Source organism: Genypterus blacodes, unplaced genomic scaffold, assembly GCF_046128005.1.
Source record: "Genypterus blacodes isolate CSIRO-AG114 ecotype Tasmania unplaced genomic scaffold, CSIRO-AGI_Gbla_v1 ptg000032l_1, whole genome shotgun sequence".
Lineage (NCBI taxonomy): Eukaryota > Metazoa > Chordata > Actinopteri > Ophidiiformes > Ophidiidae > Genypterus > Genypterus blacodes.
In genome coordinates this window covers 726,519-740,558 of record NW_027466845.1, presented here as the reverse complement: position 1 = coordinate 740,558, position 14,040 = coordinate 726,519, and the positions used below count along the sequence as shown (strand labels likewise).

The 14,040-nt window shown below is 46.9% G+C and overlaps 5 protein-coding genes across 6 annotated transcripts in view; all 5 read right to left on the bottom strand.

The window, feature by feature from the left end:
* Window positions 1-321: 321 nt before the first annotated feature.
* On the bottom strand, window positions 322-2,238 carry LOC142995152 (claudin-4-like). The gene has a single exon (XM_076146085.1). The coding sequence runs from the start codon at window positions 2,094-2,096 to the stop codon at window positions 999-1,001; it is 1,098 nt and encodes a 365-aa protein (XP_076002200.1). The 5' UTR covers window positions 2,097-2,238; the 3' UTR covers window positions 322-998.
* A 205-nt stretch (window positions 2,239-2,443) lies between these two features.
* cldn8.1 (claudin 8.1) lies at window positions 2,444-5,740 on the bottom strand. Its single transcript, XM_076146087.1, has one exon. The coding sequence runs from the start codon at window positions 5,058-5,060 to the stop codon at window positions 4,284-4,286; it is 777 nt and encodes a 258-aa protein (XP_076002202.1). The 5' UTR covers window positions 5,061-5,740; the 3' UTR covers window positions 2,444-4,283.
* A 94-nt stretch (window positions 5,741-5,834) lies between these two features.
* Window positions 5,835-7,213, bottom strand: cldn8.2 (claudin 8.2). The gene has a single exon (XM_076146086.1). The coding sequence runs from the start codon at window positions 7,134-7,136 to the stop codon at window positions 6,270-6,272; it is 867 nt and encodes a 288-aa protein (XP_076002201.1). The 5' UTR covers window positions 7,137-7,213; the 3' UTR covers window positions 5,835-6,269.
* A 691-nt stretch (window positions 7,214-7,904) lies between these two features.
* On the bottom strand, window positions 7,905-9,104 carry LOC142995187 (claudin-4-like). Its single transcript, XM_076146156.1, has one exon. The coding sequence runs from the start codon at window positions 8,962-8,964 to the stop codon at window positions 8,278-8,280; it is 687 nt and encodes a 228-aa protein (XP_076002271.1). The 5' UTR covers window positions 8,965-9,104; the 3' UTR covers window positions 7,905-8,277.
* Window positions 9,105-12,054: 2,950 nt separating this feature from the next.
* The window catches only part of LOC142995388 (rho guanine nucleotide exchange factor TIAM1-like), a 41,850-nt gene continuing 39,864 nt past the window's right edge, over window positions 12,055-14,040 (bottom strand). For both annotated transcript variants that reach the window (XM_076146410.1, XM_076146411.1), the window contains exon 27: window positions 12,055-13,806. In XM_076146410.1, the coding sequence (XP_076002525.1) occupies window positions 13,262-13,806 (545 nt within the window). In that variant the 3' untranslated portion in view covers window positions 12,055-13,261. The remainder of the gene's footprint in view (window positions 13,807-14,040) is intronic.

Below are 14,040 nucleotides of genomic sequence, written 5' to 3'. Positions count from 1 at the left end.
TTTTTTTCAATACATTCCCTGATGAAGGTTTTAGCTCATGAAACTTGTCAGCAGATGTTGTTGCTGTGTCTGTCCGCGTCCAGAGCAGCCACCGTATACTCTGCTGCCATCTAGCGGTGAACTTTGGTAGTGTCACGTGTTAGAGTAGGCCACCATGGTCTGAGCATAAACAGGAGAGATGTGTACTGCCAACACGAGCTGTCTTGGCTTAGGCACTGATCACAACACACACACTGTTGGACTGTTGTGTATACAAAACAACATTTGAATATTCAGAGTTCAGCAAAGGTTTAGCTAACAATCAGCCGGGACACAGATACATTTGCTTTACGTCTTTTTCTTTTGTTTTCAGAGTCTTTCCCAGTCCATCAAAGGGCCGATACAGATCCCACCTGAACTGCATGTCTGTAAGAAACCAACAGCAACCAACAATACCAACAATGCCTCCTCCTCCTCCTCCTCCTCAGCATCATCAAAACAGTGAGTGAACTGTGGCATTAAACATATTACACACCTGCCAATATAAATACATAAAGTATAAAGTCTCTAAGTAAGTTGTAATTGTCCTCTATCTGTATTACTTGTACATTAAGTATATAAGTTAAAAGTTTATCCTCTGATCACTGAAGCACATTCTGTTCTTATAAATGCATATACACACACACTCACACACACCCGGGGACACACAGTAAATGTCAAATACGGTGTTAGCTATAAAACCTTAAAAGCTGCGATAAAAAAAGAAGAATTCTCATATATTTTTGTGTTTTCTGTATAAATACAAATATGTCATTAAAGGAGCACGATGTCACCTCTCACCACCAAACACACCCTGTTCTCTTCTCATAAAAACGACAACAGAAAGTCCGATAACAAAATAATAATGGAACCTTATCGTCTGTGTGAGTAGACACTCCAAGCCCACGCAGCCATGACTACCTTCACCTCATTAGTTAGTATGAATCTGCTCCTCGTGGTTAAGTTTACATCATTATTACTTATATATACACTCCACCCCCGCTGCGGCTGCTGTGGTGAGACGGTGGTTCCACTCTTGATGCACTGTATCCTATGAAGACAGGGGTTTGTGGGACTGGATTGAAGCTGGACTGGTAGGACAGCGTGGGATTGTAAGTTAAGGAATATGGAGCAGTGTGCTGACTCATGTACACAGAGTTTCCTGGTGTAGGTGTGTGTCCCATCATGTTGGAGCTGCGTATGGAGGGGTGGTGACCCATACTGCCGTTATACAGCAGAGAGCCATTATCCACCATAGCTGGGTTATAAACAACAGGAGGGTTGAGGAATGTTCCGTTACTTGTCATGACTTGAGGGATGTTCTGCAGCGGCGCCACAAGCTGAGGTCCCACAGAGCCGCGGCCCTGCAGAGAGGGCGGGTTTGGATTGGATCTGATGCTTGAAAGGCTCACGCTTGAGATGGGATGATATCTCATCAGAGTCGATTTGCCGAGCCTCTGCTGGTACCCGAGCGTGTTGGCGGGATGATACATGTCAAACGAGCCCTGGTTTGAAGGCATCCTGCGACAGACAAACAGCACGGCCGAGGCAAAGAGGACGGCGCCGGTCATCGAGCCGACGTAGAGAGCCTCTCCCAGCTCCCTCTTCTGGGCGTCAATCAACAAAGGGTTGTAGAAGTCCCTGATGATGACGTGGCCCGTCCAGGACACGGGGATGAAGACGCAGATGCTGGCCGCGAACTGCATGCCGCCCGCAACCAGCAGGACAATGATCTTGGCACGATCGTTACCCTGAAGACAGGAAGTGCATCGCATTCCCACCAACGCCACAAGGAGCCCCACGCCTGACAAGGCCAGAGAGCAGCACATCAGGCCTCTGGCTGCCTGCAGGTCCGGCGGCAGGAACAGCAGGGAGTCGTACGATTTACACTGCATCCTGATGTTGGCCTGTCTGTAGCAGTTCATCCACAAACCCTCCCACATGGTTTCCATGACGATGATGTCCGCGCCAATAAAAGCCGTCACTCTCCACATTGGCATCCCAGTTGTCGCTGCGGCGCCGATCAGCCCGACCAGGCCGACGCACATGGCAGCTATCTCTGAAATGCCTTGGACCATGGTGCAGAGTGCAGATGGGTCCGGGTCCAGAGTCCAGATCCAGAGTCCAGGTGGAGAAAAGACCAAACCAGGGGCAACTCGGAAGAGAAATAGTCAGAGACGTGTCCGAGACGGTGAAGCACTGGCAAAGTGTGTGTGTGTTTGTATGAGGTGGTTTGTTATGGGAGAGATGCTTTGTGTTCACCTGACTGGCTCATGCTGATGGGGGTGAAGAGGAGCTGCTGATTCTGTGTTTATGCTGTGTGTGGCTGTAGGGGGTTTGTCTCCACCATCAGCTCCTCAACAACAACAACACACTCAGCTCACAACTCAACCCTAATACGTTTCTACCACCTGCTCGATTTTAACTACTCAATACTAATGATAATCTAATGTCTATCTACTTGTCTCTTATTGACTCTTGCCTGCAGTACCTGTGATGACCACAGGAGTGCAGAAAGCAACAAGATGAAGAAGAACCGGCTGATTATTGTACAGCAGAAATCTGTTTTTATTCATAAATGTACATACAGGAAATCCCACCTACACATGAATAGCTTTAATTTGTGTTGTGATGTCATAATGTAAACAAACTGGCCGCCCTTGTTCATATTCCTTTAAACCACAGAAGAGGAATGCAAGAAAATGACGTCATAAAATAGACAAAGTGTAAAAAAAAAGGGTTTAAACTACTTTGACATTTGAAATATTACGGAAGCTTCTCTCAGGTTGAGTTTTGAACTGTAATAGTGAAACAGATCCACCTGTGATCCTCCCCGGAAGCTACCTATGGCCATGTTTGGACAGACGTTGTTTTGCAAAGTGTTTTTGCAAATCCTGTTCACGTGTCTCTACCGTCAGAGCGTCTCTGTCCAACCGTTGTTATCACAAGTTGAACACTTGTTAGTTTGAGCTCCTCTGTGCCGACCACACCTTTAACAAGCAGCACTTAACCTGCATCACGTGTTATTGAACCAGATCCTGTAGCTCCCAGGCATCATACCAGACTCACACACACACACACACACACACACACACACACACATACACACAAGGTGGACTGGTTTTTCCACTTCAGTGTATGTATGTGAGCGACCATAACAGAGTCCAGGCGCTCCTTTGAAATGATTTTATAATGTTCTAATGCACAGCTGATGCTTCAGGGACACAGATCTGCCTGTAGTAAACACAACCGGACAACAGTAACATGTGTGTGACATGTGTGTGACGTGTGTGACCTGCTCTGCCACCTCCGGCTTCTGTTTGGCTTCCCCTGATCAAGTTTCTAATACTGGTAACTAAATAACAACAGGTATGTGTGTGTGTGTGTGTGTGTGTGTGTGTGTGTGTGTGTGTTGTGGCTATGGAGGCTTATGTAAAGTTAATGTCAACGGCCATCAGACTCTGGAGTTTTGAAATGGGCGTAAACATCCGTGAAATATGATCTGAATATAATTACACGCCTCCGTCTGTGGCAAAGGCTCGTTTGTTTTTAGTTTTGAACCAATTTTCATGTCAAACTAAAACAGGAACAAACTGGTTGAAACCAACTTTCACACGCAAACAAGTAAACAAGGTCGTCTCCCAGTGAGGAACGAGTTCAGCCAGCGACCTCTCAGCTTCCTGTCAGAGAACACAAAGCTGACGATGATGTGTGTGTGTGAGGAATACAAATGTAAACATCTTAGCTTCGTAATCGAATTTCCAGCATTCTTCTCATCTCCATTTCTTTTAAATTTAAGATTAAGACCAAATTTCTTCCCCTTAGTTTATGAGCCTCAGTTACAGTTGAGTAATTTCTTCATTAAAGCCAACTCGTCTCACACACACACACACACGCAGCATATGTGTGTACGATTTGCAAACTGAAATGCAAAAACAGAAGCCTGTCAATATAAAAGTAGATTATGTACACATAGAAAAGCAATACGGATAAAGATCGATGAAGATCTTTGTGTTCTATCATGATTCTATCGCAGTGCACCATAAAGAAAACATAAAGAATGCGTGATTCAAAAATCAAAGCTCCGTGTACGTTCACAGTGAAGTTACTCATTGAGTTTTAGATTTGGTTTTGGCTTTGAAATGTTTATTGATCCATTTGAAATGTGTCAGGTTGTATTTCACAGTCAAGGCGCGGTGAAAAGAATGTTCCTCTCATGTGGAGCCTGAAGCTGTGAACTTCATTACCTCGGCCCGTCTAAGTGTTCAGAGATAAGCCACGCCGCTGCGCACAGACGGGTATCTGGACGGGTATCTGGACTCGTAGCTGTAGTTGGTTGATGGGTGTCTGGACAGCATCGGCTGAGGTTGGAACTGTGCGGGATACACCAGCTGTTGTGGTTGAGGGGGCTGTGGGAGATAGCCCATGTAGTCGGAGGGCCTGGAGTACATGTACCTCTCTGATTCTTTGCCCTCAGACTGCAGATTGCAGCATATAAACATGCATCCGCCGGCCAGCAGGAAAATGGAGGCCACCCAGCCGATGTAGAGAGCCTCCCCGAGCTCCCTGCGCTGGGCGTCAATCAGCAGAGGGTTGTAGAAGTCCCTGATGATGACGTGACCCGTCCAGGACACGGGGATGATGACGCAGAAGCACGCCATTATGACCATGCTCCCAGCTATGATGAGGACCATACGCTTGGCCCGGTCATTGTTCTGGATGCAGGAGGTGCACTGCATCCCCACCATACCGATCATCAACCCCAGGCCTCCCAGCGCCAACGAGGCGCACATCAGCCCCCGAGCCGCCTGGAGGTCCGGGCTCAGAGCCAGGAGAGAGTCGTACACCTTACACTGCATTCTGATGTCGGCCTGACGGAAGCAGTTCATCCACAGGCCCTCGTATCGAGTCTCGAACACGATGATGTTCTCCCCAATGAAGGCTGTGACGCGCCACATGGGCATCCCGGTGCTCGCCGCCGCCCCGATGAGCCCAATCAGGGTCAACATGAGACCCACGATCTCCAGCGCTGAGTTGGCCATTCTGTGCTCCTCTTATCCCTCCAAACTCGACAGTGGGAAGCCAGGTTCCTCTATGTGGCGGCTTTGCATCCCGATGTGGGAGGAGCAGGGAGACGTTCACCTGTGCTGCCTCCTCCCTATGGACACGGCATCCGAGCGGGGAGGGGTGGGAGTTGTGACCTGTTGCTAAGAAACACAATCCCCTCTGGCCATTTTTTTCTTTGTACAGCTTCCCCAGGAGCTGCACTAAGCTGCCGCTTTGTTTATTACCAAGTCTCGTTTTACATTCCCAGGGCGGCCTTTACGAGGGAGCCTGAAGAAAAGAGGGTGGTGTTCTGACAAAATAAGGTTGTAGAGGGTTAATAAAACATATCCGTGTGTGTTGGCCATGGATACAGATGTTATGGACGCCAATGAACTCTACGTTTCAGGCCATTTGTTAGAAATTACATCTCGAAATGATATTAAAAAGCATTTTTAGAAACGTTTATGCATCATTGTTTGCAGTGTGTGTGACTGTGTGTGTGTGTGGTGGGCACGACATGTGTATCCATGTGTCCCTGGCAGTGTTGTGTTCCTTCCGTACACCTCCTCCATGTCTACGTGTTGCTCCCCCGTCTCTCCTGGCAGCAGTTTTGCATTGTGGGTGGATCTGTGTGAACAATCTGGTTTCACTGGTTCAGGTAAGTTTCCACCGGAGACAACAGACGACGTTTCTGTTTGCATACCAAGAAAACCAGCAGTTTCACAAGGGTTTCTATTATTTTAAAACAGACGGAAACATGACAGAGCTGCTCCTGTTTTTGACCCTTTATTGTTACCACGTTGGACCTTTCTGTACATTTAGGCCGGGACTGTGAAAAACAAAGTATTTACAAGTACAACAAACATAAAACCTCAACACAATCCTGCTGTTTACATCTGAATAAGGCTGAATAGTGCATCGCTGCTCTCAAAGAGAAGCAGAGAATACTGAGCAACACATACAATTAAATACAGTACACGGTCTTATTATGGAATAAAACACACATGCTGAGATTATTACACAGGAATCAATCATATGGAAACAACACACACACAATTGATCAAAACAGTTCCACCATGAATTCAAGCTCTGTGATTCATTCGGTCTTCTTTGAGAACACATGTGGCCGTTTTCAGCCTTTGGTCGTGTCAGTCATTGATTTTCCTCATTTCAAAGCAAAGTGTCTCTGTGTGCGCCGTGTCCTTCTAGTATTGACTGGGTGTGTACGCCACAGATCCTGGTGGGGGAGCAGAGTAGGCAGGTTGGTAAGTGTACGCAGGCTGGTAGGTGTACGGCTGGTACGCGTATCCGGGCTGGTAGATGTTCCCCGCCTGGTCGAGCGCGATCCTCTCGTCGGATTCTTGGGTTCGGGGAGCGTGGCGGCACAGCAGGATCACCCCGGCAACAAAGAGGACGGCGCCGGTCACCCAGCCGATGTACAAGGCCTCGCCGAGCTCCCTGCGCTGGGCGTCGATCAGCAGAGGGTTGTAGAAGTCCCGGATAATGACGTGGCCGGTCCAGGAAACGGGGATCAGGGTTGTGACGCAGGCCAGGAGGAACAAGCAGCCGCCGGCCACCAGAACCACGTGCTTGGTGCGAGCCCGGTGGTCCACCACTTTGGTACACTTCATGCCAACGGAGGAGACGATGAGGGCGAAGCAGCTCAGGGCCACGGCGCTGCACATGAGACCCCTGGCAGCCTGCAGGTCCGGGGGCAGGAACAGCAGAGAGTCGTACACCTTACACTGCATTCTGATGTTGGCCTGTCTGTAGCAGTTCATCCACAAACCCTCCCAGCGGGTCTCCATGACGATAATATCCGCGCCGATGAAGGCCGTCACCTTCCACATGGGCAGGCCCGTCACAGCGGCCACGCCGATAAGTCCAATGAAGCCGATAACCAGAGCCACCACCTCGCAGCAGACGCCTTCCTCCCGGTTCTTCTTCTCTATCCTCTGCTTCTCCTCATACACAGAGTCGGCGTAGGTCTGGGCCTGCTTCTCGTCGTAATAGGAGCCTACGTAGGACTGAGGCGGCTTGCTGTAGCCACTGTAGGCAGTGTAGTTAGCCATGGCGGCTGTAAGCGCAGAGTCAAAGACAGATCCTCGGCTGCCTCCTCACAGACAAATCTGAGCTCAGGATGAAGAGCAGGAACTTATACACCCTCTGAAAAATGTGAGCAATGCAATGCAGCCTTACTGGTTGAGCTGCTTTCAGATGGAGAGCGATGCACCAAAGAGCAAAACCTTTTCCAATGCTAATGTAACCGCTACTGAACAAAGGACCCTGTGAGTCTCTACTTAGAAGTAGTAAACACAAACTCGATCACTTTGTGAGGTCGTTACTGATCTCAGCAGAGGTCTTCATCACGTTCACTCTGCTGAAACTGGGATTGAGTTCCGTGTGATTTATTTTAGTAAACTTCAGATTAATATATTCCAGAGAGCAAATCTAAAGTTTAAAAGCAGCTTTAGATTGAGTTTAAGCACCCACGCATTTTAGACAGTTTGACCTTTGACCCATCGACAGACACGCCCTCCTGCTCTGGTCTCGCTCCAATCGAAAGCTGGCGGGAAGTTTGCGGGCGTCGAACCGACCTCTCCTCTTTCTTACAGAACATGTAAAGTGAGCCGGAGCGGGACACTGGAGCCGGATGGGTTTCATAGTAACAACGTGCTGTCTGCAGCTCTCAGCCCCACAAAGACTTCCTGCTCTATTTAGCAGCAGATTCATTTTGTTCTTGGCTCGTCTGATTATTTGAAATCTTATAAAACCACACCGAATAATGTGGATCATGTGAGGACTTTAAAATGTCCAAATAATGAACTCAAAAACTGTAATCAAGTAGACAATCACACATTTATTGAAGTAGTAACATTTAGATTAGTTTAACAAAAGTAGCCAACAGCTCAGACAGTAAATACAGTACAATGTTATGATATTACAACAGTAAAGAAAGACACACTAACTGGGTTAAATTCACATGTAACTGTGTTTAAACTCGTCAATCCAGTGCAGAATCCAGTGCAGATAAAATAGGTAGAAATCACAAAATTACAGGAGCTGAGAACCCCAAAGAGTGCAGAGAATACATCAGTAGTGCATTATTTGTTGAAGGTAACGGAGTGCTACACTGTATCTTCATATTGCATACAGCATCTTGACAGGAGGCGTATGAAGTGTAATCATGATGTCCCAGTGCGCTGCAGCTGCTCACACATATGCGTGCTCTTTGTGCGTGCCGCTCGACCTCCTCGTTAAGTCCACACTCTCCCCGGGTGCACTCCTTGCCGCCATGATGTACGTGTCGCCGTAGGGATCTTCCTCCTTTGACTTACGGGAGGAGTAGGTGACCAGGAGGATGACCCCAGTGACCAGCAGGAGGCCAGCGGCGGCCCAGCCAACGAAGAGCGCGGCCCCCAGCTCACGTTTCTCTGAGTCCACCACTGTAGGGTTGTAGAACTTATGGATGACGGTGTGGGTCACCCAGGCAACGGGGACCAACGTGGTCAAACAGGAGAGCAGGAACAAAGCTGCTCCCGCCACCAGGGTGTTGTTTTTGCTCCTCATGTCATCGACGCAGCAGATGCTGTTTCTGATCCCGCATCCCGTGACCAGCAAGGAGACGAGGACCAGGATGATGGAGACGCACATGAGCCCCCTGGCCGCCTGCATCTCGGGGGGCAGGCTGAGCATGGAGTCGTACACCTTACACTGCATCCTGATCTGGTACTGTCTGAAGCAGTTCATCCACAGGCCCTCCCAAAGCTCCTCCATGACGATGAGATTGCTGCCGATAAAGGCCGACACTCGCCACATGGGCACGGCGGTGCTGGTTACCACGCCAAACAGGCCAAGGAAGCCCAGCACCATGGCAACGATCTCCAGCTTTGCGTTCATGGCTCAGGAGGTCCAGCGGCGTCGCTCGTCTGGCATCAAATGTGAAACAAATCCACAACCAGCCCGTATTCACCGGGCTGCAAATCTCTCATCACCGTGAGTGGAATGTGTTTCTACTGGTTGATCTTTGATCAGGTGACCTAACAGTGATTTCAACTAACTAGTAACATACAAAGAACAACTTTGCTTGTTTTCTTTATGCACTCATCACGTCTGGTCATGCATGACGAGCGGTGATGAATCAACTTGACCGGCCTGTTCTGGAGACCAAACCAGGTCAAACTATGCACTGTCATGTCACTCAGTGGGCTGAACCTTCACCCCTGGACTTATTCATCTAAGAAATCTGTTAAAAGCTGGATAAAAAGGATAAAAGGGGAATTGCAATTATCTAAACAAGCATGAATGAGCGTTTCCATCTCAGCCTGTCTCACCTGAACCGTCTGATAACACCAAGGTTACACATACAGAAGATCTGACAGAAGAACCTGACGACTCATGCCTGCCTCAGTCTCCAGGTTCAAGCTGTCAGGGGCTATGAACAGAAAAAAGTTTGCCGCCAACCAACTGTTTGTCATTCTTACAAAACTGCTTGTGAAGTCTAAAGGAACAACTGAATTGAACTTGAATGAAGAATTGGTGACGTAAGCAGGTGACATGTTGAGGTGGGCTGATTGGAAGATGATGTCATACCAGACTTGAACAATTAAAGCGGCCCAGGATGGGCATAGATTAGTGTGAGCATTATTTTTGCAGTATTTATATTTTTATTTTTTTTCTAAATTTCTAAATATCTAAAATTTTAAATTTAAATTTTTGAATTTAAAAGTATTTTTTTCTGGGATTTTTTTGTAAATTTTCTAAAATTAGGAATATTCTAAAAATCATCTTACAGTTTCTAATATTGAGTGAGCAATATTTGTTTTGTCTCATCAGTCAAGTACATGGAGTGTGTTACAGATGGAGGCATGTGTTCCTCTGTGTAGTTACCAACATGAAAGCGTGAGAGAGATACAGATCAGTCAGCACAGGGGACTTCAGGATGTGGAGCCACATGCTTTAGCTTAGTGCCTCAGTTAGTGCAGGAAAGGCGACACCCTGTTAGTCACCATGTTGTCAAAGGAGCAGAGGAGCAGGAACAGAAACTCAAGAGCCTGTCCAGCCGGTTTGCTGAGTGACCACATCCTCAGCTGCTTCACATGTAAACACACACACACAACTTCCTGCTACTACAACGCAACCATAAACCCAAACTTTATTATGACCTGATCGCAGTCGTACATAGAGATTCAGAACAATCAAACGTCCTCATCATGTTATGATGAAACCCTTTCCGATTCGTAGTTTCTATGATCTTTGAGTCGCACGTATGAGGTAGATTTAGTGCCACAGGCAGATGAAGCTGTAAGCAGAAGCAGCTTTGTGCACCACCTGCTGCATGTACGTATGGTTGCTGACTTCATAAAATACTTTAAAAACAAACTAAACCAATAGCTGCAACCACAAATCATTTCAACTATGAACTTTTATATTCTATTTCTCTGATTGTTTTCAATTGCATTCGCTTCTTTAGAGGATTTATCAAAAAGGAATTCAAGCATTTAATGACATTTTCCTCTATTTCCTCGCAAACAAACCCCAATTTCCAAGAAGAGAATCCTACATGTATCCTGTGATAGAGGGGGAATAAATATAAAGATGCATTAAAAGATATTTCTTTATGTGCAGCCTGCTGTGTGGCGTAATCGCAGCTCATCTCTGCACACTGTCGCTCAGAGCTGCACATCTCTGCCTCTCTATCTGAGGAGGACCCCAGGGCCTTTGTGGTGGGGGACTGTGATGGACAAGAGAGCGGGGGGGGCGCTGGTGAGAGAAGAAAGAGAATCAAGCTGGGTGACAGGACGTCCGATAGTCAGAGACAAAGAGGCTTCAGGCTTAGAGACAGAGCAGCGGCACAGTGCTGAGGGGATCTGTGTGTGGCTGAGCCGCACGTTTCATCAAATCAGTTTCTTGGTTGGACTCTAAATAGCAAAATGCGTCTCGTTTGACAGATTCACTCAAGCAGCTATACGCTCATGAAGATACTGTGTCAAGTTCAGCTTTGGTGCATTAATATAAACTGCATAAGGCCTATGAGGTATGAATAACTCAGGTTTACTCTTCATCTCTCAGCTGTGTGGAGTCATCAGAGCGAGGATGACACAACGCTGGATGGAATCCAACGGGAGTTAAGTGCAACACACACACACAATGCACAATCACACACACACACACACAATGCCGGTCAAGGGAACATCAAACATTGCAGAGACAAATGACAAATGTGACATAGTGACAAATGTGCCCAACAGGAAAATCAAGGTGAGATGAGAAGTTAATGAGTCCTGACAAAACAGCAAACAAAGTGTGTTCAAAACAACTAAATGTCACACAGAAATCAACGAAGCTTTAAGTGAAATACTAAGAAAATGCAAGACCAAACATGAATACGTTTAATGGCTTTTTTTATTATTATTTTGACAACCTGTCAAATGTGAGTTTGTTGAGACTCACAATGCTCCATTTGTTTTGCCTGTTAGATGTTGGGTCACCTCACTGATCAATCATTCTGCCTTATTGACCAAAGCTTCTGGCAGCTGAACTGTGTCGTGCCTGTTGAGTATCTGTGACCCATGTAGCAATAAAATCAGGACGAGCTGCAGTTTGACAAAGGAAAGAGGTCCAGTGAGCACAAGTGGACTCTTACAGCACCGACTGAACCAAACACAAACACCAGGGTGCTCGTCGCTCTGCGGAGGCCCCGCTGGCTTTAAACTGCCAACAATGGGACATCAGACTTCTGCAATCATCACCATGAAATTAAATCTGCAAAAGCTGTTCCACTCTGCTCAGCATCACCACATCATCCTACAGCATCTACACACAGGTGGTGCTTGGCTGTAATGTCTCCTAGTAAACTTTTAAGCTCTGGCCTTGATGACATCGTTTCTCAACTAACTTTTAGTTCATCAACGTTCCCAGATGGCTCCTGTGTGGAGGGCCAGGTAGCATCAGGGAACGAGTCAGGAATCAATCACTCCAGACAGGTGCTGAATTATAAGTAGGAAACAAACGTATTTATTATGATATCAATACATTTTTCTATGTACACACAGTAATAAAAATGTAGTCTTAGTAGCACAATGAGTTGTTTACAGGTATGACCTCTTTCTCTTTCTTCACACGCCGTCTCTCCCCTTTGATTGCTTGAGCAAATTTGGACTTTCTCTGTGAAAAATGATTGCAGACAAAAAAAAAAAATATACAGATGAAAAAAAATAATAAATAAAATGTAGCTTTAATCCGTCACATCATTATTTTTTTTATTTTTTTTTTAAACACACGCGCACGACCGTTTAAAATAGCTGACGTGCAAATTCTGTGCCATCCAGAATGAGCAGGCGAAGGATGGATGGAGAATACTGAAGAGAAGTAAAAACCAGAGGAGATGAGGGAAGAGTTCACAGTCAACTAAAAGGCGAAACAGCAAATGCAAATTCAAGTAAAACAGGATTCTGTTAAGTTAAAACAATTTAAAATCCCACCCAAGCCCCTGCGCCTGTGAGAGGAGGAAGAGGAGGGGGGCGGGGCTATTACATAACTCTGCTATTCAACATCATAAGAGAACAAAACAAAATATATTCCAGACTAAATAAAAAAAAAAAAAAGAGAGAGAGAAGTTTGTCTGCAAAACAAGATCAGAATCTTTACACACAACCAGGAATCACCTCCCGACACACACATCAGTGTATATTCATGTGAAAGTACAGTAAACTATGCCAGGCTGAACTAGGGCTGTCCTCTGCCGCTTATTTACTCTATTTAAGGACAAAATAATACGCAGCCCTTCACTAGGATAACATCTCTGAGTCGCACAGACAAAAAAATATTCATGTTTCATATATTCACAATTCCCCAAATTTGGCAACAGCAGGCAGGAGCCTAAATGCTGCCCCCCCTATGTGCAAACCATGCCCCCTCAAAGCCACGGATAGGACCCCATGATTGTACCGTGAGTTCATGTATCAAAGCTTCACCTCAGCCTCTGTGAGACAGCATCTGATTCGCTTCAGTATTGCTCCACCGACCACCGTCCCTGTACACAAAGCATTCGACATGACGGGAAGGAAGGATATATTCTCTAAATGGCTGTGCAGTATACGTGGATGCCCATGCGCTGGAGGTGGGGGGACTGATGTCTGTGTGGCGCCCGTGTCACGCTGTCCGTCTGAGCCTGAACCGCAGTTGGCCTGCTCTTTTATGTGTCGCAGTCTGAGGAGAGCTTCCGTTGCTCCCTGCGCACCCAAACCTCCTTCTCCTTCGCCGCCTGCTTCTCATCCTCCGCTGTGGCACTTTGCTTCAAACTGTCCTCCGTCTCGCTGACGGTCGGAGACTTTGGGTCCTCGCTTGGGGACTTCAGGTCGTCGTCCCCTTCCGTTTCATCGCCGTCCAGGGACAGAGCCGTGACGGAGGCCTCCAGGTCGGCCTCGGAGGACAGCGCTCTGGGCGTCCGGCAGAATTCCTCCTCGTCGTCGCTGAGGATATCCGTCTCCTTCACCTCCTCCGGGTCCTCGTACTCCTCCAGGTCAAACTGCTCTTCCACCCAGCGGTCCGTGTCTCCTGCCAGCTCGGCCTGCTGCTGCTGCTGGTCTTGCTCCCCTTCCTGTTGAGGCAGATCTGGGTCCTTCTCCTGAGGTGAGGCTGCGTCCTGTTCAGGCTCGCCGTCGAAAACAATGTCGGTGTCAATAGTGAAACGGTTGCGCACAAGCTTCCGTCGGCCTAAAGTCCGAGTTGGGGCAGAAGCTGTGGAAAACAAAAATATAATAACTGAAGACATTAATATGAATATATAAATGATTAGTCAACACCGTGTATATTAGTGTGTGTGATAGAGATCGTCACCACTAGAACATCCCAGTCTAAGAATTATAAATAAGTGTGTTAGAATGCAATGTTCTGATGGTAACCATGGCAACATGCCATACTAGCCACATCCTCCCTAAATAGAGCAACAGTATTTTAGGATTCAATTAAGTT